A 21183-nucleotide genomic window follows, 5' to 3' on the forward strand; every position below is an offset into this window, starting at 1 on the left:
GACTTCATTTTACAATCACGCCATTAGTTTCAGATGGGACTACAAGTCATTACCAGCTTCACATTTTTACCTGGTTAATATTAGCCAGGGGCTCCTCATCCTGCACCAGCATCTGAGAGAACTGCAGTCCCTGTTCTGGGCTGACTCTCATCACACTTCTCAACAAGAAGATCCAGTCTGGTGTATAGCCAACCTAGAACAATTACACACAATTTTAGTAGTCAAAGCTCCCTGGAAATGCTTAGGAATTTACAAGCTTCTGCTCACAATTCATACTGTAGTTCAGTGACACCTGCTGCAGACATGTTTATTGCCCGCACAATGCAACCTAGTCACACAAGACTATCACATCCCAAGCTGTGAAAAGAGTGTTTAACGTTTCCATATACACTAATAACTAAGACAGATTTTAAAAGCTTGTGCTAGTCTACACGGTTATGTTTCCAGCTGGGGAAGAGATGCTCAGTCTCTACACTTGAAGACTAGTCTGTGGGGAATGCTTTAGACCAACTGCTGTCCAAAGTTTAAGGTGGGGAGACAAAGGACAAGCAAGTTACTGTATTTGTGATCACAAATGAAACTGCAGATATTATCTTCCCAGTTCAGTCTCTATTATATAGCTGGTTTCTAAGGCCATGTTCTCCAGTGTTCCAAAATAGAGAGAGTTTTGGAGTTCAGATTCTTCATGGGCTAAGCTGATGCTTAGTCCTGCTACATGACAGAACTATATCAGCATTCATTTAGAAATGAGTGTCAACATGAAAATTGAGCAAGGCAGCTCTCAACTGATTATCAGCTTTACAGACTCTGAAATGTTTAAATCCTTGTCTTATCTCATGGAAGATACCCAGGGTACGTAGAGGTTAGAGTACTGCACACAGATATGTACTAGGAGTCTAGCAGTAGAGGTATTACACAATCTTACTCCTGTAACAAAAACCATTTACCTTTTTGGCATAGAGCACTATTTTCTGGAATTGACCAGTTTCTGCAAAGCACTGAATGACTTTGTTTGGCACATTAGCACGAAGGTAAACACTGAGTGCAAGGGTTGGATCAGCTGTCTTCACCAGGTCTCCTAGCTCCTCAGAGCACTCCAGCTGAAAGCAGAAGTAGCATTTGATGATTAGGCAGAAAATGAGATAGTGAAGATGAACCAAGTACTAACCCACTAAGTACATAAACATGTAATAATCTACTGGCACAAGACACATACAGCAGCAAAGTTTAAACCAAAACATTTGCCTACCTTATCTTCCTTCAGCCATTTCTCCAGGAGCTGCTTGCGCCCTTGTTGCAGGACTGGACGGCAGAGTTCTAAAGATTCAAATTTGTTAAGTTGCCCTTGATCAAGCAAGATACCAAAATACTGCAGCAAAGGAGAAGCCTGCCCAGGCTGGGCTGGTACACTTTGGAACTTCCTGATAGTATCACTGGTACGCAGGATTCCCTGAAAGATACCGGGAAGGGGAAGAGAGCCACGATTTAAAAAGGGTTTCAGTTACATCCATCTGAATAACCCTTGCCTTTCCTGTACCTGAACTATTTGTGTAGTAACCTACTCAAAACATGCTGATGTCTTGGGCATTTTTAAATTTGCCATCAGTTTTGATGCAACAACGAGAGGCTTTTGATTATGCTCTTCTCTATATACTATGCCCAACCTAGAACGAAGCTGTTAGTGAAAAGCTACTAGTCTTCTGCAGGGTCCACAACAAGCTAGATTCTTCAACTAGAAACATATTGGTATCCATTTACTCTTTGTACATTAAATTAACCCAAATTATTCTTTAACTCAAAGATAAAGACACTTTTGACTGAAAGTGCAGTAACTGCCAAGCGGCAGAGTTAGTTGTGTATTTAGGATGTTAGAATAAGCATCACCTTTAATCCTTAGTCTTCATCTTTAAAAGCACTCACCTTTGGTGCAGATGCTGCCACTTTAGCAGCTTCTGCATAGCTTCCTTGTGCAAAGAGCGTATTGAACTTTCTGGCAAACAGTTCCTCTGCCCCAGCCAGGTTACTGCGGATAGCCATACGCAGACCCAGGTCTGGATTCTGGAGAACATTTGTAGCATAGTTCACGATGTTATCTTCTTCAACACAAACTGAAAGCACCTGGAAAAGGACAAAAAAGCCTTAACAGGAGCATCCTGCTGAAAATAGCAGCTCAAAGTAATAGAGCAAAGGAATTAAGAGTCGAAGCAGCTCATCAACAGAGAACTATAGCTTTGTTTTGTGTCTCAGAACTCAGCTTGTCAGTCTACCCCAAGAGTTCTCAAACTGGGGGTTGGGACCCCTCAGGGGGTTGCGAGTTATTACATGGGGGGGTTCTGAGCAGTCAGCTTCCACCCCAAACCCTGCTTTGCCTCCAGCATCTATAACAGTCAAATATATTAAGAGTTTAATTTATAAGAGGGGGGTAAATTGCACTCAGAGGCTTGCTATGTGAAAGGGGTCACCAGTACAAAAGTTAGAGAACTGCTGGTCTACCCACAGTCTAGAAGACAAAACCTATAACCGAGGGCAATTTCACCACATTGTTTCTCCTACTACTCTAAAGTTTTGTAGGCTTTAAGCTAGATAATCTCTTTGAGGAAAGGGCATTCTGTTATGTCTGTACAGTGCCCATCACAATTGGGCTGAGGCCTCTACTATTACACACTGTAGTATGTAATGCTAATCTGAAGTTTGCGGAGTGTCCAATGGCTCACTTTACTGGATATATGAAGTTATGCCAGCAATGAATACATCAATCAGCAACACTATCATGGCAAATAAGTGTTAAAATAGTTTCAGGTGCTAGATTTCCTTTGAGATTTAATTAAGGAAAGTTTTATACCCTAAATCTGGAGAGGCATGTTCTTTAAGCAGCTATTCAGTGGCACACCTTTTGCACATTAAAAGGAACTTTTCTATTCCAAGTACATGCTAGTGTTGCAAGTTGGCATGCTGAGTGTCTTGGATTGTGGTAACAATTTTCTACATATGCATTATACATGGTCTAAATAGAGTCAACTGAAGTCACAGCAAGTTTCCTTGCCATTTCCCATCAGACTAAAAAGGAGAGGAAGGTGGAGAAGGGATTGTCAAACCACACAAGAAATAAGTGGCCAGATACAGGAAAGCCTGTTATTGTATTCACTAAACAATGAACAGACCATAACAAGCTTGAGCTGCCTGCCATATGCACTATATAGTAGCCTTTTAAAACAATCTTGCTCAAAACTAGGAGAGCAGTTCTCAAGTTCAGTAAGGAACTGTGGGAACAGAATGTTCGACTGAGTTTGAAGATTTTTCTCCTATGCGCCTCACACTACAAAAAACACTTTCCTGTACAGTTGTGGCAGTGTAAATCAGAGGTCTGAGATCTTAACTAATCCTTGGTATATCATTATCTAAACAAGTGTGGGGTACTTTTGATTAGATAAATGGTATTGACTATGCCTTTAGTTGTCCTGCGCAGAAGTCACTAGAGTATTCCTATGCTCAGTTAAGAGGCTCAAGAGCCAACAGAACCCAATTTACCTGTCCTTTTTTATTCACACCAATAATGCCAGAGGAAGGTTCATGAGGAGCAGTTACAAAGATTGTGTCAGCACTAATACGGTTCATGTAAATACACACTCCAGATTCCAAGTCATACATGTGAATGTATCCATACTTTGTGATCAGGTAGATAACGCCATGCTTAGTTCCAATCTGCCAAAAGGGAAAGACAATATACAGTCTCAGTGAGCTATCAAGCTACAAGAAACCTACGGCAGTGCTGTGTAGAAGGAAAATATTCTCACTATATTGTTTGGCTGGCAAAAGGGGAAGATGCAGCTGTAAGCTTTCAGCTTGCAAGGAAGGAGTGTAACAATCCTGCTGGTCACTTACAGAACTGCAATTCCATGCTAGTGGCAGGTAGAAGACAAGACATCTGTCTCCAAGGCAGAAGTTAAGATATCCCAGGTATGGCTAAGCTAGGATGTCGCATGGCTAAGCAAGAATGTTAATTATGCAAGCTTTAATATCTGCATTAAGAGTTTCAGTTAGTGTTAACATTAGTACTACAATCCCATTGTTCTCTATTCAAATCTGGCTGGCCTTCCTAGAAAAGAAGTCAACCAACCAACCTAAAACCTAAATATTCCGATGTAGTTGTAAAATTATGCAAGTCTCACTTTTGGACATTAATTCAGAGACATGTTAAGCAGTGGTATTGAGAGATGGCTTATGACTGAAAGCCTCAAATGGAAGTAAAGCCACCAGTATACAACTGCTTGTGAAATTTTTTAATCCACTGATCCTGTTAGGTTAAGAGGCAGCTGTCTATTGTTACCCAAGATCATAGAGCCAAATTTGCTCACTATAGCTAGTCACCTAAAATTAAACAAGCATCTTCTGCTAAAAAGCGGTACTATGCTAGCTGGCAATTTCACATTTTAGCACTTTTGCAACTTATAGTGGAAAACTACAAAAATTCAGAGACAAATCTGGTTAAGAGATTAATTTGACTCCTTATGCTAGTTCTCAAATCATGAGAGCTGAACAAAGGAAGTGGGAATTACATCCAGTAAGGAGTGGTGATATTGAATGACACCATCTAGAAAAATCTAGGAGTCAAATGCAATGGCTTATTGTTTTCTTGCACCATCATGTGCCTATCAAATCTAAGTGCAGATGTATGTATTTGCCCTGTCAAGACATACTAAGCAGCCAAGATCTTCTCATTAACTTAAAATCTCTGCTGTGATCATTGTTTACCATACAGTTCATAATCTGTCATATGCTTGGATTGCAAGCTCTTTGAGCAGAAGCTAGCACCTAACAATGGGGCCCCGACCTAGGATTTTGATCCCTAGATGTTACTGTAGTACAGAAAGCAATTCTCAGGCTGTCACTGAAAGTAGTTACTGTAAAGACAGATATACGATTATACCTAACCTAAAAAATGAAATCCAAATGTCAAGCTGTTACAGTTGACTATTCTGCTAAGAGTTGATTCCCCATCAGTATAAACAATTTAGTTTTGAGATTATTCCTCAAAGTGAATTTTTGGAGTAATATAGCACTAGGCTTGTCACATGTATGTTCAACATACATAGTCCTTTGGGTTGACAGGACTTCATGAGTTACTAAGCAATCCCAACAGATATGCAGGTGCAGGAACAGTACTCGTCTCCCCATCTTAGATGAGTAAGCATGACTTGACCAAGGAGAAATTCTGCAGTTCTTATTCCCAGCTTTATCCCTAAGTCACAAAACTACAGCTCATTTCAGCAGACTTTAAAGTTTGTATTTGGATAGGTAGGAGAATTTCTGAAATAGAATGCACATGTGTAATGGCAACTTGAGGTTTCTGTATCCAGTGAGGTGCTTTTTATTGCAAGTTCAATTTTTACAGAAGTGGATTAGAAGCAGTTTTGGAATACTACATTTGAGAAGTAGGACTTATGTCGAGTGGTCTTCCTCAGGCTGCACTTCAGATCTCTACCTTTAGTGAGAGCTAGGCTTCCAGCATTGGCTGTGTTACAGAAGAATAAATCCATGGCTGATTTAACAGTGACATCTATGAAGCAATGGTGAAGTTACTTTACAGGGAAGGCTCTGACTGATACTGTTTAACTCAGTTAAGTGAGGTTTGATTCCTAAAGGACTCCCAGCTAGTTCATAAAATGGAGAATTAGGTTTTTCTACACTGAAATTTTAGCCAAAAAAAATCAAGAGTGTTTGGTTAAAGTCCTTGTTTTTGGGCAGCTGAAAGCCAAAACACAGTCTAAAATTCCCAAACTTTTAATTCCCCATGAAAAGTGCTGGTATTTCAGTCAGCTCTCCATGTGCAACTCTACATAAAAAAAAGTGGATAACCCCACTGAAAGCATGGCCTGAAGTGAATGCACCTTCTTGAGATCAAGAAGAGAACAGAGGTCACTTACTCTAGGATTCTATTCAGAGATGTGCCATATACATATTACAACAACATATCCTCCACCACACAGTATGTGAAATGCTATTATACATGCTTATGTTGGCTAGTTCAGGAGACGCTTGACATGGGTTTCATGTGCCCTCTTGTATACACCTTACCTGCATTGCCACAGGGAAGTCTGTCTGAGCCTCAGGAGGGAAAAACACATCAACAGCTTTCTTTACAAAGGGCTGGTTTCCAGCAGCAGGTTGACCTACTTCAATTACATGCAGCTGGGAAGAAGGAATTGCATGTCACCAAGACAAAGTTTGTAAGCAAAATCCTGCTACGAAACAAGTTGTAGTTTCTATCCAACTATAGCTTCCCAAACAAGCTACAGACCAGGCAATTAACTGTTTCAATACCTTTTGTGCAATTTACCCATGAAGATTTTAAGCCAATATTCATGATTCTAGAACTCGAGTTGTCCAAAATGCTTGGTTTAATAACTTTTAGAAGAGGGTGAGAAGCTCTGTGCTTTTGACAAAACCATTTCTCATTTTCCAAATCGTTAGTCAAAGCACTGCCCAGACACACATTAAAAGTGGACCAGCCTTGTTCTAAGACACCATTGCTGCCATCTCTTGGATTAGGCAGTTTCAGTTGTACACCATCTTGAACAGTTCAATACAGGAATAAAAGGTTTGCCATGAACAGGTTGTCAAGATTTCAGTCCAAAAGCAATTTTTTTGGTTTTTCCAGGGATGTTGCATCTTGTAAGAAGCTAATGAAATGTTATTCAACCCATCAAAACCAAGTAGTTGTTCTCCACACTACAGGAGAGTTTAGCAAGTGTGGCACAGCTACTGTATTCTGTGATTTTGGAAAGTTTGATCAGAACTCCATCAACTTTTAATTTAAGGCACAAGGATCTAATTTCTTCAGAGTCATAATATCTGAGACTCAGTTAGGCTTTAGCAGCCCTGTGGAATTACTACAATTGCCATCAATTTAAGGCCTACAAGAGGCAGAGTGAGCTTGTTCAGCTGAGAACCATGCTACAAGATGTGACAGAGCTTTATTCAGATTGAGAGTAAAGGCACCTTTAGATTGAGGTATTTCACTGCCTTCAATATTTACATTAATTTTATGAAGTTCCTTAGAAAAGTGGAAGACTGTTCAGTCAAGGCTTTGTTTTACTGTGAAGTAAACAAACAGCCACCATTCCTCAAAAAAAAAAAAAACAAGGGGTCAACTCAGTTTAATTTCATCAGTGCAGCCCTAGTGAAGTCAATTGCATTACATTAACACAATTAGAAGTATTTAACAACTGGTCTTAATTTGAAAAGCTTCCAGTAGTATCCAAGACATAAAGTTACTTATCATTTACATTAGCTTGAAAGTGGTCAGTATGGTTTAGAGATTTTACCTTGCCTCCTGCTGGGCTCCGCACAGCAAAACAGAAGAGCGTGGAAGGTTTGGAGTTTCCTTCTATTTTGAATTCTGCAAAGGCTGCTGCATGACCCTCTATAGGTTGGGAAACCTTCCTATCAACTGAGTACAATTGCATTGCACCAACCACACGATTTTGCTAATGGATTGGGGGGGGGGGTGGGAGAGAGAAGAGAGGGGAAGAGAAAGGGAAAAAAATTTATAAGCTGACATCTCCAAGTATTTAAGAGTTGCCCATGTATCAAGAGCATAGGAATTGAACCACTAATACTTTCAGCACAACAGAAGCAAAAACAAGTTTTTATTTATTTATTTTTTATACACTGTTGTATATCCTTCTGAAAGGCTGGAAAACATTTATGGAAAAAGGTCTCCCACCTACTGCAGAACACTTGAAAAAAGAGTTAAGTTTTGTTTAACGTAAGAAACTACAGTCAGTACGAGATGCAAACAAGTGCTTTTTCCAATTTGGTCCTATTTTCCTGCATGGTCCTCTGATTTATACCTATATTCATAATGCACTTTCTGAAGAGTCCCTTACCTGGGCTGAAATTCCTATTAGGAGGAGCCATTTTTGGTGTTCATCTGTCCTGTAGTTGATGATTTGGCAGCCTGCAAGACTAGCATGCCTGTCAAACATCTTTTGGGGCTGAGATTCTCCCTCCATGCTCCAATGAAAGACTGCCGTCTCTGTCACCAAGGCAACCGTGTTTACCGATATCCACTTCCAAAAGATCACTTCCTCTGCCATAGTATGGGCTTTCATTTTACTTTTCATCTCAATGTTAAAGATCTGAAGCGTCTTCCCCGCTGGTGTGGGAGATACAAAAGAATCAGACCTCTGGACATTAAATTATACTCAGCCTTATAATTTGCATGTACTGGGAGGTATGCTGAGAAAGTTGAGCCACAATAAGCTAGTTTTCCAGTTTAAACATTCCAATAAAGATGAGTAGAATAAATATAGTTAAGTTGCCATAGTTTTGCCCCAACAGAATGACTTCAGCTACAGTATAAGCCATTTCAATGACCTTGTGACAGATGCTGCACCACACAGATTTAACATTAATTTCTGCACAGGCAATGAACACTTTATGGCAACATGTTTTATATTTAAATGCATGCAAAAAGAGTTTCCTCTTTATTGGGTTCTAGAGAAGGGAATCAATGGACACAGACAAGTCCTGACTTATGAGGTAAGACTGGACTGACCAGGTAACACTTTACTCCAAGTCACAAGTAACTGCCTCATCAAGATTAAACTATAGTGAAGTGCCTACAGCTACACAGATATGAAGTTGCACTCAAAAGGAAATATGCACACACAAAGGGGTGTGGTAGAATAGTCAGTGAGCAAGTAGCACTGGCATATTATGTGGACTATCTTGATAAGTGGTTCAATACCAAAAGTTTGAGATCAAAGATATAGGTCATAGTTCATAATGTCTTGTGAAATTATGTACAGCATTCCAATTAGCATGCCTCTGCTTATTCTGGTATTTATCAGCTCACATTTGGAAAGTCCAAAGTTTATAGTAGTGTCAGAACCTAACATCTGCTTCAAAGGAGTTTTGTTTTAAGACAACCTAGGCAGGCTCTCCGTGTACCATTTCAGTGGACTAATTAAAGATACCCAGGTTCTCCAACTTATATACGACACTAGTGTCTGCCCATATTCCCACTTAAGAGGGTTCTGTAGTCACTTTTACAGACCCAGCTCTGCTCCAAAAACACCTATTTACAAGAGAGCACAATAGTTGTATGGGCTGCAATTAGCAGTCTGGAGGGCAAATATATTAGCTTCTACCAAGTAAGAACAAAACAAAACACATTGCCAGTTTGGGGGACAAGATTTCCAGGGATGAATCTACCATGCTAAATAGATGTGAGGGGCTTAGATTTTTAGGAAAATGCCTTGTTACCTTCCATGCAGAAGCCCCTGTGAGCTTGGTTTTAACTTCATTCCTTTTATCCAAGAGAAGCCAAATGTAAAATTAATTTTACATTTGTTTTAATTCCTAAAGGCCAAGCCTGACTTGCAGCTCCATAACCATATCTAACCACTGTAAGTGGATTCCCATTCCAATAAGAGGGTTAGTAATATTTAACTATGATAGTGGGCAGCAATTAAACAGGAATTTAAGTAGAGATTTTCCTTTAATGTGGGGTGGGAAAGAGTAAACTGGAGCCTGGAGCCAAGACAGCATTGTCTAAGATATGGCTATTGCATGAGTGTGGGTCTCTTGGGAACAGAATACCAGATAGGACTATCCAGGGACTAGCAGTTATAGTTTAATAACGGGTGGAGTTATTTTTCCCAAAAAGGGTAAAGTGGACTTCCCTTTAATGAAACTGATACTCAAAACACACATTACCCAAATGGCAGCTTATAATTGACAAAGCACCCCAACCATCTAGAAGAGAAGGTATTTGAAAGAATATTGTCAAACAAGGCATTACCCAGAAAGACTTGCCTTTTTACTACAGAGGTTGAAGATTTGTTTCAAAGTCTTTTACATAGCTACATACTAAAAGCCCTACACATGACACCAAGACCAAGTCACTATATCACTGAAGATATCAGAAGCCATATGAGTACAGAGACTTCAAGAAGCAGAACACTGCTACATTACCTCCTCTGGCAGAAGCTGCTAAGTGATTATGAAAGCATCCTACTCTCACCAGCTCCCTCTGTAAGCTTTAGTTTCACATTTAGGAGGGCTACAGATATTTATAAATTGCTATATCCTCAACTGACGATATTAGCAGGATTAAGGCAAGCTGATTTTGCTCATGGAGTCTTTATGTATATAAAGGAACGACACCAAGACTGTCTTCTGGGCTTAAGTTTCCAGCTCAAGTCATCCTGGCATCACTAATTCAGGATGGAGGATCTGGATCAGCATGCCTATAGCGCATATTTAGTGTCTAATTATGGGTAGAGGCAAGTGTCACCACAAGGTTTTTGCTCTTCTACCCCCAATATCCCATTAATTCTAATTCTAGAAGCAATTCCAACTACTGTGCTTGAATATCTGAAAAAGTACTTGTTTTAAAAAATGCAGAATACTCAGCTAATTGATCCCTAGATCTAGTGAACAAGAGGAGCAGTGGCAAACATGGTATTTCTTAAAAGAAAATTGTCAGACCTACAGTACAGTTTTTTCCACAGACCCCAATCACCAGGTAACAGACTTGTTTAGGAGAGCCTTCTTCTCTTATATCCAGCACTGCATTAAGGGGCAGGTTGTAGTATGGTGTTATAGTTTTCTTCTATTACCCAAGTAACATTTATTGGAATGGTTAATGTTCTGCTACAAGGAGTTAGGGTAGAGGCAAGTGTCACCACAAGGTTTTTGCTCTTCTACCCCCAATATCCCCATTATCTTACTTGTCTAAAGACTTACAATGGATAGTATCCTCAAAGGATTAAGCCAAAACTCAAGTGTTTTGTTTGTTTTTAAAAACTTCAGTTGCACTTTCAATGCAAGCCTGAATTTCATTAGTCTACTTATAGGAAAAGTAGTTTCTACTAGAAGTGGAAGAATGTAAATTTCTGTAAGACTAGAGCATGAAATTGCATTTTTACATTCCCATGATCACTGTATGGAAATGCGGTCTGAAAACATGGCATTCCCCACTTGTTGGGTGCTTTTTTGGTACAGAACATAGCAAGAGAAAGAAATACATGGATACAAGGACAAAAAAGTGTCAGAACACTAGGGGAATGTTACATGCAATCCAGAAATGCAATTTTTATGCATTTATACCACACCCCATAATAGTTGCTAATTTTAGAAATATTTCATTTCCCATTGGAGATTGAGATTGTACATTCTGTTGCTCATAATTTGAGAATTAGTGAGCAACTCAGTCATGGTGCATACTTTTATAAAAAAGGCACAGTACGTAACAGCTTAGACTGCCGTCTTCACAATCCATCAGCAGGGAAAGTTTGGCATGCTCCACCCTTTAGCCAGGCAGCCAAGTATTAAATGCTAGAGAAAGTCTGACCTAGTCTACATTTTTGGGAAACTGGATTTTTATGAAAGATTCACATGGTTGTAGTTCCATAATTTATGTACCATTGTCCAATGATAAAAAGAAAAGGAGGACTTGTGGCACCTTAGAGACTAACCAATTTATTAGAGCATAAGCTTTCGTGAGCTACAGCTCACTTCCTCAGATGCAATGATAGCTAAGCAAGTGACAGTATCCCTGGTCTTTATTCACCCACATCCATTCTGGAGATACTGCATCGCCTGTGTCACCCCACAGGTTTGTGGGACCTTGATAAAACATTTTTATTTAGTACACTGGCATCACACATTGTCTAATGACATCTCTGGCAAGACTACATTAGCTCATTCACACTGTAGCAGGACAATATTGCTTTTGACTAAGTCTAATGTCGGTAAAAAATAAAGCTAGATTGTTAGAAGCTGGATGACACTAAACTCATTTTATAGTTAGTAGGTTAGTTTCAGTTCAGGGCAGGCTAAGTTTTCCATTTAAGTACTGGATGAAGTTTTACTAGTACACAGGATGCACTTTCCTTGCCAACAGGTTGCTTTACAGGGGTCCAAGACTACGATTAAGGAGAGTGGAGGCCAATCAAGGTGGTATTGAACCTCAAGGTAATACCAATAAAAAAAGATTAAGTGTATTGTTCAGCACCTCTGCCCACCTCTCATACATGGAGGCTGTTCATAGTAGTAGTCTGAAGGAAATGCATGCAACAGCTGAAATACAATTTGAGTTTGAGTCAAAACATTGACTGTTTATTTGCTTTAACAGCCTTGACCTCAAATCTAGGCTGATACGTTTGAGGTTTTCTATTCCAGTTTTGAAAACTAGATTTTAGACAGATTTCTTGGACCCCTAGATAATATCACCATGACTTCAGACTATATAGCACACTTAGGCAGAAATGACTGGCACACAAGACGTCATGCTAGCAAAGGTCTCTCATAAAAGTATTGCGACTCAGTTTTGTCTACCAACTGTACTACAATTACATACATATTGTCTTTAGTTGGTACAGTCAATAGTCAAAGCAACCAAATGGTCAATAGCACATCAATAAAGGGAGAAAGTTTTCTTCCCGCTGCAGTTACCAAGTTGAGGATTCAAATTCCCAATTAGCTGTAAAGTAAATAAGATATCAAATGGCTATTTGTAAATGTTTTAGTACTTTTTATGAGATTAGACCATTTTGTACCACTAAAACGTGAAATGTCAGGACAAGTTAACTCACCATCTGTTTAAGACAAGAAAGCAGGAAGAAAAGTACACAGTCAGTAACAGAGTGAAGCATTTATTTCAAGATTAAACACCAGCTAGCTTGCAAGTTACTCTGCTTTTCTGAAAGCCCGGGAAGCCTTTATTCCATGGAGCTCAGGTAGCTCATGAAGCAACTTAACTAGCTTAAAGTTACAGCTAAAACCCCTTTCCCAAGTTTATTATATATTCTGCATTCACAAGTTTTAGCACCAGAGACAATATTCACTTTAAGTCTTGTGACCTCGGCTAACTTTTAAGTATAAAATGTCTATTTAGACGCTTATTGTAAGCCGAAATAATTTACTGGCTGTCCTTATGTGATTTCAACATTAGGATCTTTCCAGACACATTTTAAGTATTATATTTTAATGTTAAGGACATTAATACATATTTAGACTTGGAATACATTTTAAGAAGCTGTACAATGGCCTTCATTCTCGCATTTGTTACCCTGCAACAGTAGTCTGATGTGTTCTCTATACATGTTCTGCAAAGCTCACTCAGTACGCTGGTCTTGGCACTTAGAGGTCTTTGAAAAGACCTCTTCAGCAAATTTGTTTAAATAGGAGAGTCCAAAGTTTATGGACTCTCCATAGCCAATGCCCTCCCAGTTTCAGGATGGAATGCAATCATGCATTTCTACAGGGGTTTTGGCTTACTACCTCTGTATTCACATGCTAAGCCCAACTGCTTAAATCCAAGACAAAAAGAGTAGATACTATAACCAAGACCCTACAGTCAAGAAACTTATGAGAAACTCAAGTCCTGCATAAAACTAAGTTGCACTACAGACTCAGAGCTGCCTTTTGGCTGAATGTTGCTCTATGTTTGGTTGCGTTGTAGATATTACTGAAAACATCAACTCACCTTTCAGAGCAATGACTTTAGAAGCAGGATTCATGATGGCACTTTCTGCAGAAATTGGACGTCTGATGGGTGTAGTTGGATCACTCATATCGATTATCACTACCTGTGCTTGTTCCCCTACTTTCTCTCTGATGCAGATAAATTTATCAGATTCCATTGTCAGAGTGCTAAATCCAATGTTTGCTGGGTTAATTCCCAGGTTTTGGAGCTAAATAAAAAGAAAGAAAAGTAGTTTATGCTTTGACAAGTATTGTGTAATAAGTTGATGGCTTGTATAAGCTTATTTGGAAGGGAGGCATTTCTCCTTACTCAAAGAATCTGAATGCAAGCACAAACTAAACAAATAGAACACTGGCAGGTTGAAGAGAATCCCCATTAGGAAGAGTGGTTTTGTTGGCCTTCCACAGGAAAAACAAGACTGACCACCACTTCAAATGGATTTTTTTTTTTTTTAAACAAAATCAGTCGTCTAAATTGGTTTCACTGTTTTTCCTGTTTTGATTTTTTCCATCCCAATTTGGGCTAAAAAGATTGAAGTGTTGGAATTTCCTACAAGAGAGACTTATGAACAGTTCTATTGGACAATATGAACCAAGGTACCAGATGTTTGATAGTAAGCAATCAGTATTTTTAATTGGACTATGATTGTGCAATAGGTAACTGTCAGAGTACCATGTCTGACATTCTCCAATACAGTACTCAGACACTCCACTTCCTTCCCTAGACCTGAAGAGCACAGTTTAGCTCAAAAGCTTGTAATTCCACCAACAGAAGCTGGTCCAATAAAAATCTCTCTCCACCTACCTGGTCTCATTCTCTAATAGAAACAGAGGAAGACCACCACAAATCCAAAACAGAGCAACTCCAACAAAAGAACAGAAGTAGCTAGACTGCGTGTCAAATTGCATGGTCTTAGTTCAGGATTTAGAAACTGGGATAAAATGCTAGTTAAGATGCTTAACCCCACCTATAGGCGATATCCTACCTTAATGCCTATTTAATCGAGAGCTTCTACTAGCAGCTTGATAACAAAGCTAGTAGTGCAATAATCTTGTGTATAGAAGAGCTATCCTGGACTAGATTTTGGGGACTGGCAAGTATCCAGGAAGTAACATTAGTATGGAGACTAAAGTGTCTACTAGCAGAAAGCTATGTCATGTAGTTTTAGAGTCTTTCTGGAATACTATTTTTGGTACTAGGCTCCTTGTTACCAGAATGACAAATATGAAGGTGCTGAGAAGAGCAACAAATTAGGAATTGGAGAGAGAGAGATGACTTTTATAAATAAGCGAAGGACAGAATAGAATTACTGAATACTCAAAGTGGAAGTTTAGAATGGTAAAGATACAAGGTAGTACAATAGGATTAAGCCAAGGGAAGTTTCAACTGAAATTAGGGGGGGAAATTTGAGTCATCGCCATTCCTGAATGATCTAAGGGAATCAGAAGCTTCTGCACTTCTATTCCAACCTAGACTGAATAATGCACTTCAACAAAGCCCTGGCTGGGATGATTTAACTGGGAATTGGTCCTGCTTCGAGCCGGGGGTTGGACTAGATGACCTTCTGGGGTCCCTTCCAACCCTGATATTCTATGATTCTATGAACTGCACTGTATCTGCACTGGGCAAGATTGAGTCAGTGTCAATCAATGGACTGTGTGTTTAAGGCAAGGCATGTGCACTTGAGGAAAATCCCAGTCCAAATCTGAAGAAAGGAACAGCTGCTCACTCCCTCCCTCTCCAGCCCCCCCCCCATCAATTTTTAGGCAAGTATTGGCACCACTTCAGAGCCTGACTATAGGCTTTTTGAAGTTTCCAAACACAGGTGACAACTGCTTGTGTCACTGAAATTCAGTTATGCCCAGCTCTGGTTCAGTTTGAGAAGATCCATAAAAAACCTCTACTGGGGGATGAGCCAAATCCAGAAAAGCAATAACTGCAGTCATTCTGGTCAGTTACTTGATTACTACATACAAATTCATCTCCATGCTATTTAGTCTCCTATTGCTCAAGTAAAGTACATCTCTAGACAGATAGGTTAACCTATCATCTGCTTAAAAAGTGGAACCTAGAGGCTGGGAGCCAACTAGTGATGGCTTGGTTAAAGAAATTCCAGTTTCAGCGGTTGTTGTTCTCGCACAGCAGAAAGCACCACCTATAATTAAGGTTCAATCAGTCACGGTAAAAAGGAGCCATTTCGATACTATATCTATTTAATACTCCTTTTATGATTCTCCTTCTAATGACTCAAGTTACTATAAACTTGAGGCATCTCCTGTAGATTTTAGCCCTTTAGGTTTAGTTTATAATTTGATTCCTTCTACTGTTTTCTACTTCAGAGCCCATCTTTTGGGGAGAAGTAGCCTTAAGCCAGTTCTAACTTTAATTAATGTGAATAGTCAAATTTAGATACAGAGCCAAATGTAGCAGACTGCAAGTCTCATTTTGTCTCAACTAATAGCTTTGCTTATGGAGTTTTTGAATCTTACTGCTAATCTCTTAAAATCTTCAATTAAACGAATATGATTCCCTTTCTGACTGAATGAGATTGACACTAACACCCCATTCTGATTGTACTAGAAGTAAATAAAAATTGCCCTGAAGCCAAAGCATCATGGATACCACAACTGACATTATTACAATCCATTCCAGCAGTGCTTTTAAAGGGGAGACTAAAGTCACCAAGGCAATGAACAGGTCACAGTTTGTGCCATGTACACACTATTAAATAGGTTTTGATCTGGTTGATCAGAGCTGGCTACAACTGAAGACACTCACTAAGCCATACATTGGGTATGTAATTGGCAACATTTTAGCTGCGATCTCTAAAGATGCCTCAGGGATCACTTCTGTACTCCCTATTAAATTGTTACTAATGCAGTGCTGAAGCGCACTACTGTAATTCTGGGCTAGTCCTGACAGACCCATGTTTGCTTCAGAAGACTGAAGCCGTAAAGCAGAAAGTGAACAGGTGTAAAGCCATCTGGGAAGTCATTGAGACAGACTAGCACTAGCAGCAATTTAAGGGAGGACCCCATCCCCACATTCTATACATGAAAGCATAATATCTAAATATGTCCAGGTAACTAACATATGCGTCATGGGTCATTCATTCCAAAAAGGTGTTCATGCAGAGTTTAAGCACTGGGAGCCTCTTCACTATGGAGTTTTGGAAATTAAGAGCTGTAAAAGTAGTTAGCATAAATTTTATGCATGCATTAAAGTCAGATTTCAGGATTCTGAATTATGAGTTTTGATAAGACTTCTAATTTTGTATGTAGTCAGTATACTTTGCCAAGTATAAGATTGCCATTTACAATCAGCCTCCAGTGTAATATGCTAAGGCCATTTACTATCTCTAGTAGAGATTAATAAAATTCAAATAGTTAATGCTATATTTGCAATTCACATAATACTTTAAACTCCATGTGCTTCCAACACCACTTCTTACAATAGCCTTGTGAAGTATTATCACCCTTTAATAAGTGAAGTTACACAGCCTGCTCAAGGCCACAAGGGCAGGGATTAGGACTCAGGAGTTCTGCTCCTAGTCACATGCTCTGACTTGGAACTGTGCTCCCCTAGTGTACAGGGAGTGGTACAGAAGGAATCATTTGTCATTCTACATAAATATCCAGTTAAGCACTTTCTTAATTTATAGTTTAGCCATCATATAGATTATGAAACTGACTATTTGTTTACACAGAATCTCTAAAACACATTTGCTTATTTGGAAGTAACAGTGTCTCTCTTGGGCATTTTACCTCAACCCTCCATATTTAGCCATAAGGGTTCAGGCCAAGACAGGTGCCAGCTTTAAAAAGAATGGAGAGCAGAGCTGTTTTGCTTGGATTTCATTTGTTATAATTTCTATAAATGTTCACTGTAGCAGTAAACCAGCACTGAACTTCATGTTCCGCTACTTCCCATCCTCTATATTTGCTTTGTATCTTGTGAAATTACTATTCACTTAGACACAATTCTTCACAATGATTTACATACTGCTGCCCTCCTCTCCCTGCCACTTTCAGCATATTCTTCATGAGATGCCTCCCATTAACAATATGACCTTCAAGAGTCATTTTTAGTATCTAGAATTATGCAAGCTTACATATGTTGTATGTACCTGTGAGCCAGTAAAGAACCATTCCCATGGTGTTGGCAAAATGCAGCAGTCTAAATGCTGATTTAACTACTGTTACTCAGTAATCATACCACCAATTATGTATTCCCTTCCACACTGCATACCCCTGTACCTCATTTGTTCCCCAATAGCCCTCCCTTAAGCCACATACACCAGCAAGTGAGCTTTGAGAAGTTTTTGTCAGTGTTGGAGTTCAAGTAGCCCCTTCCCCACTCTTTCAAGATATTTTATCCTCTAGAGAGGATTACATTATCCTGCAGACTCCCATGGAACCTGCAATGCTGAGTCATTATGGTATATCTTCCTTAAGTTTTCAACATAGCTCAAGTCTAAGTTATTGATATTAATTTCAGTCCTTAGGAATCCAATTGAGGTTTTAGAATTTAGAAATATCAATTTCTACTCTTCTCAAAAGAAGCTGGGAGGCCCTTATCTACTCTTTACAATATATATTTACTGCCTAGCAATAAGCAACAACCTCTTGGGACCTGCATCCTCTTTACAGTAGGAGACAGCAGTGAACTATTGCTAGATCTATCCTTCTTTACCCAGGATATTTTAGCAGGCCAGTTTTCATTTTAGGCTCATTAAGAATCTTTGAGAGAGTATTCAATTAGCATTTGATTTTCTTTTTTGCTCTACTTCTATTCACCCCACTTATACTCTAAATGATGGGAAGAGTCCCTCCTGACTTATTACTCTTTCCTTTAGCATGTCACCCTCCTCCCTGATTAGACTTCAGTAATGTCATTTATATAGCTTCTCAGTCACTTAGTATAGTTTCAGATACAGGATAAAGACTCCTGAAGACTAAGCTGACTTTTTCAAGTCAGCTTTCTGCCATCCAAATTCCCCCCCCCCCACCCCCAGTTTCAAATGAAAAGCAATACTCAGAGGCATGTTCTCCCCTGTTCCATGTGTAAGTGTCAAGTTTCATGGTCAGATTAACTGGTGCTCACTCTCTGCTATTAGGTTGCTTGGTATTGTCCAACTCGGCTTTTCCATTCTATAAAGCATTTAGTCAGTGACCTGAAGAGTTGAGCTATAAAGTCAAGTTATTCTGCACCCAACTCTAGAAACAGTTTTCTGAAGTTTGTTTCACCCTCCCCCCCTCCATATTGATCAAGGAAGTTAAAATCCTCAGCAAATCAAAACTTTGGCAAACCTTAATGCTAAAGAGCCTTGTAGTGACCCTGATGATCATTTCAAGCACAACATAAATACAAAGTTGTCTGAGCCAGAACTGTTTCAAGGTTCGCATTTGAATGCCCTTCCTCGGGCAGCTGAAGCAAGATAAAATATATGGGAGTCTAAACTGTTCTTTGCCAAGAATTACATTTAGGAACATAATCCTCATGTCCCCAACCCACTCAGAGGAAGAACTGTAGAAGTAATCTTCCATTATCCAAGGTATGCTAGACAGCTTTCAAAGTATTTTCTAGCGTATGACCTTGGTACTTCTACAGCCATTTACTCCATCCAGTATGGTATGTTAGGCTAATGGGGTAGCTGCATCTTTCCAACACCTGCAGTACCACAGTAGAACCTCTGTTACAAACTGACGGGTCAAACACACCCTTCATTTGGAACTGGAAATATGCAGTCAGACAGCAGAGACAAAAAAGCACACAATACTGTGTTAAACTACTAAAAAAGGGAAAGCTTAAAAAGTTGGACAAGGTAAGGAAACTTTGTGCTTGTTTCATTTAAATTAAAATGGTTAAAAGCAGTATTTTTCTTCTGTACAATAAAGCTTTGAAATGTTACTATGTCAATTTTCAGTTGTAAACTTTTGAAAGAACAGCCAGAACATTTTGTTCAGAGTTAAACCTCCATTCCTGAGGTGGTCATAACTCTGTATTGGCTCTTAGTTACAGCAGAACTCCAAAAAGTTTAGAGCAGACAATGTTCTGCTAGGACTCTTTACTAGCTTCCCACGCACCCATGACCAACACGTTTTATCATATTGTTCTCCCATGGGAAGAACCACCATCTCAAAGTAACTCACCAAAAGATACCTGTCATAACTGACCCTATGTGTGGTCCGCAAGGCCAACTGAACAGTTAAAATTTGTATGTAATATGCAGAATATAAATAGTTATATTTAGAACACTAGCATTTTAATGTTGCCTCCTTCAGAGCCTGATAAGTCTGGTAGAGAAGCCAGCAAGAACCTACAGTTCAGAGATAGCAAAACTACCATTCTGTTCTACATTTCTATTCTCAGGTCTTGTCTTTTTTTTTTGGGGGGGGGGGGGTGGAGGAGGAGAGGGTCTAACCTAAGGTGGTGTGAATTTAGGACAATATAAATTGGGATAATCTCTGTAGAGGCCCTTATTTCAGTCAAAAAAAGGGGTTTGGGTTTAAACTACATTCAAAAATTGTACTGGAATAAGTGTTTCCACACCGGTATACCAGTATTGTTAAACTGCTGAACTGTCCCCACATAGAAGCCATTTAACCCCTTTGTTTATACTATTTGTCAGAATAACCTCACAAATTTGCATTCAGTTTTCTAAAATCTTGTGGTGATGGCAGCAGCAAGTGCCTCCAGTGGTGAATACTGTACCAGTTGTATTTAATAGGCAATTTTTTTGGATTTGTACAGAAGAGTTTAGCCTTCGCAGTTCACTTTTACCTGCCATCTGAAGTAAATCGGGAGTGCCAAGATAAAGCATGGATTAAACAATTACTACATTAAATAAGAAGCCAGATAGCACAGTAGGGTCATTTGGCTCCTGACAGATGGAGGAATACATTGGTCTTGTAGCCTAGCAGCAAGTATCAGCAAATCAAGACTGCAATTGCACATAATTGACCCAAATCTCTGGCCATTCCCATTTGAGGTATAATATTAGAATTTTAATACATTGTTACGTATAGGAAGTCTTGACATATCCTATTTTAAAATAGGATTAGCCCTCAGTGAGCACCAAAGCCCACTGAATAAACAGATTATGTTTGGATGTATTAAAGTACATCAATAATATCTGTTTTGGAGCATGCACCTCTGAATAGAAAGTGGACACGTTAGCATTACTAATTGCTAGTCTGAATACAGACTTATGCTACACTGAAGTACCTGTCAACTCTCCACAAAAAGTTACACTTGTGTACTATTTACTGAAGTTGCACTTATCCTTTTACTGAGTATTCTGGTAGAAAATTAGCAGTGAAACTTCTACATGAAGTTTTGTTTTTGGAGTAATGACAATGACCTCTAAACAAATTTGTTAGAAGACAAGTATGCTAAAGTTATGATTGGTATAATCGTCTCAATTCTGAAATTAGAAGACTTCCACATCTATTCAAGTTGGGGAAACTCCTAACTTGAGGCTATTTCGCTGAAAGCAAAGGACTTTTTTTTCCCCCACAATAGGTTTGTGAATATTTGAGCAGCCTTTATCTAGTGCCAACAGACCCAATGCAAGCCAGCCTACATCATTCTGCTACTGGCTCCAACCCACTATATATATTCAATCCTAAACCTCTTCTGTAAGATGAGCAGTCTACTAAAATGCAATATTTGTTATAAATTGA

The 21183-nt window shown here is 39.2% G+C and overlaps 1 protein-coding gene across 2 annotated transcripts in view; it reads right to left on the reverse strand.

Annotated features, from left to right (window-relative positions):
• The window catches only part of CLTCL1 (clathrin heavy chain like 1), a 61025-nt gene that overhangs the window by 30881 nt on the left and 8961 nt on the right, over nucleotides 1-21183 (reverse strand). For both annotated transcript variants that reach the window (XM_073312864.2, XM_073312865.2), the window contains exons 2-10: nucleotides 13499-13706; nucleotides 7890-8158; nucleotides 7326-7487; nucleotides 6076-6189; nucleotides 3529-3702; nucleotides 1921-2118; nucleotides 1250-1450; nucleotides 948-1100; nucleotides 71-193 (exon numbers count right to left, since the gene is read on the reverse strand). In XM_073312864.2, coding sequence (XP_073168965.1) covers nucleotides 71-193; nucleotides 948-1100; nucleotides 1250-1450; nucleotides 1921-2118; nucleotides 3529-3702; nucleotides 6076-6189; nucleotides 7326-7487; nucleotides 7890-8158; nucleotides 13499-13706 — 1602 coding nt within the window. The remainder of the gene's footprint in view (nucleotides 1-70; nucleotides 194-947; nucleotides 1101-1249; nucleotides 1451-1920; nucleotides 2119-3528; nucleotides 3703-6075; nucleotides 6190-7325; nucleotides 7488-7889; nucleotides 8159-13498; nucleotides 13707-21183) is intronic.

Source organism: Lepidochelys kempii, chromosome 15 (genome assembly GCF_965140285.1).
Source record: "Lepidochelys kempii isolate rLepKem1 chromosome 15, rLepKem1.hap1, whole genome shotgun sequence".
Classification (NCBI taxonomy): domain Eukaryota; kingdom Metazoa; phylum Chordata; order Testudines; family Cheloniidae; genus Lepidochelys; species Lepidochelys kempii.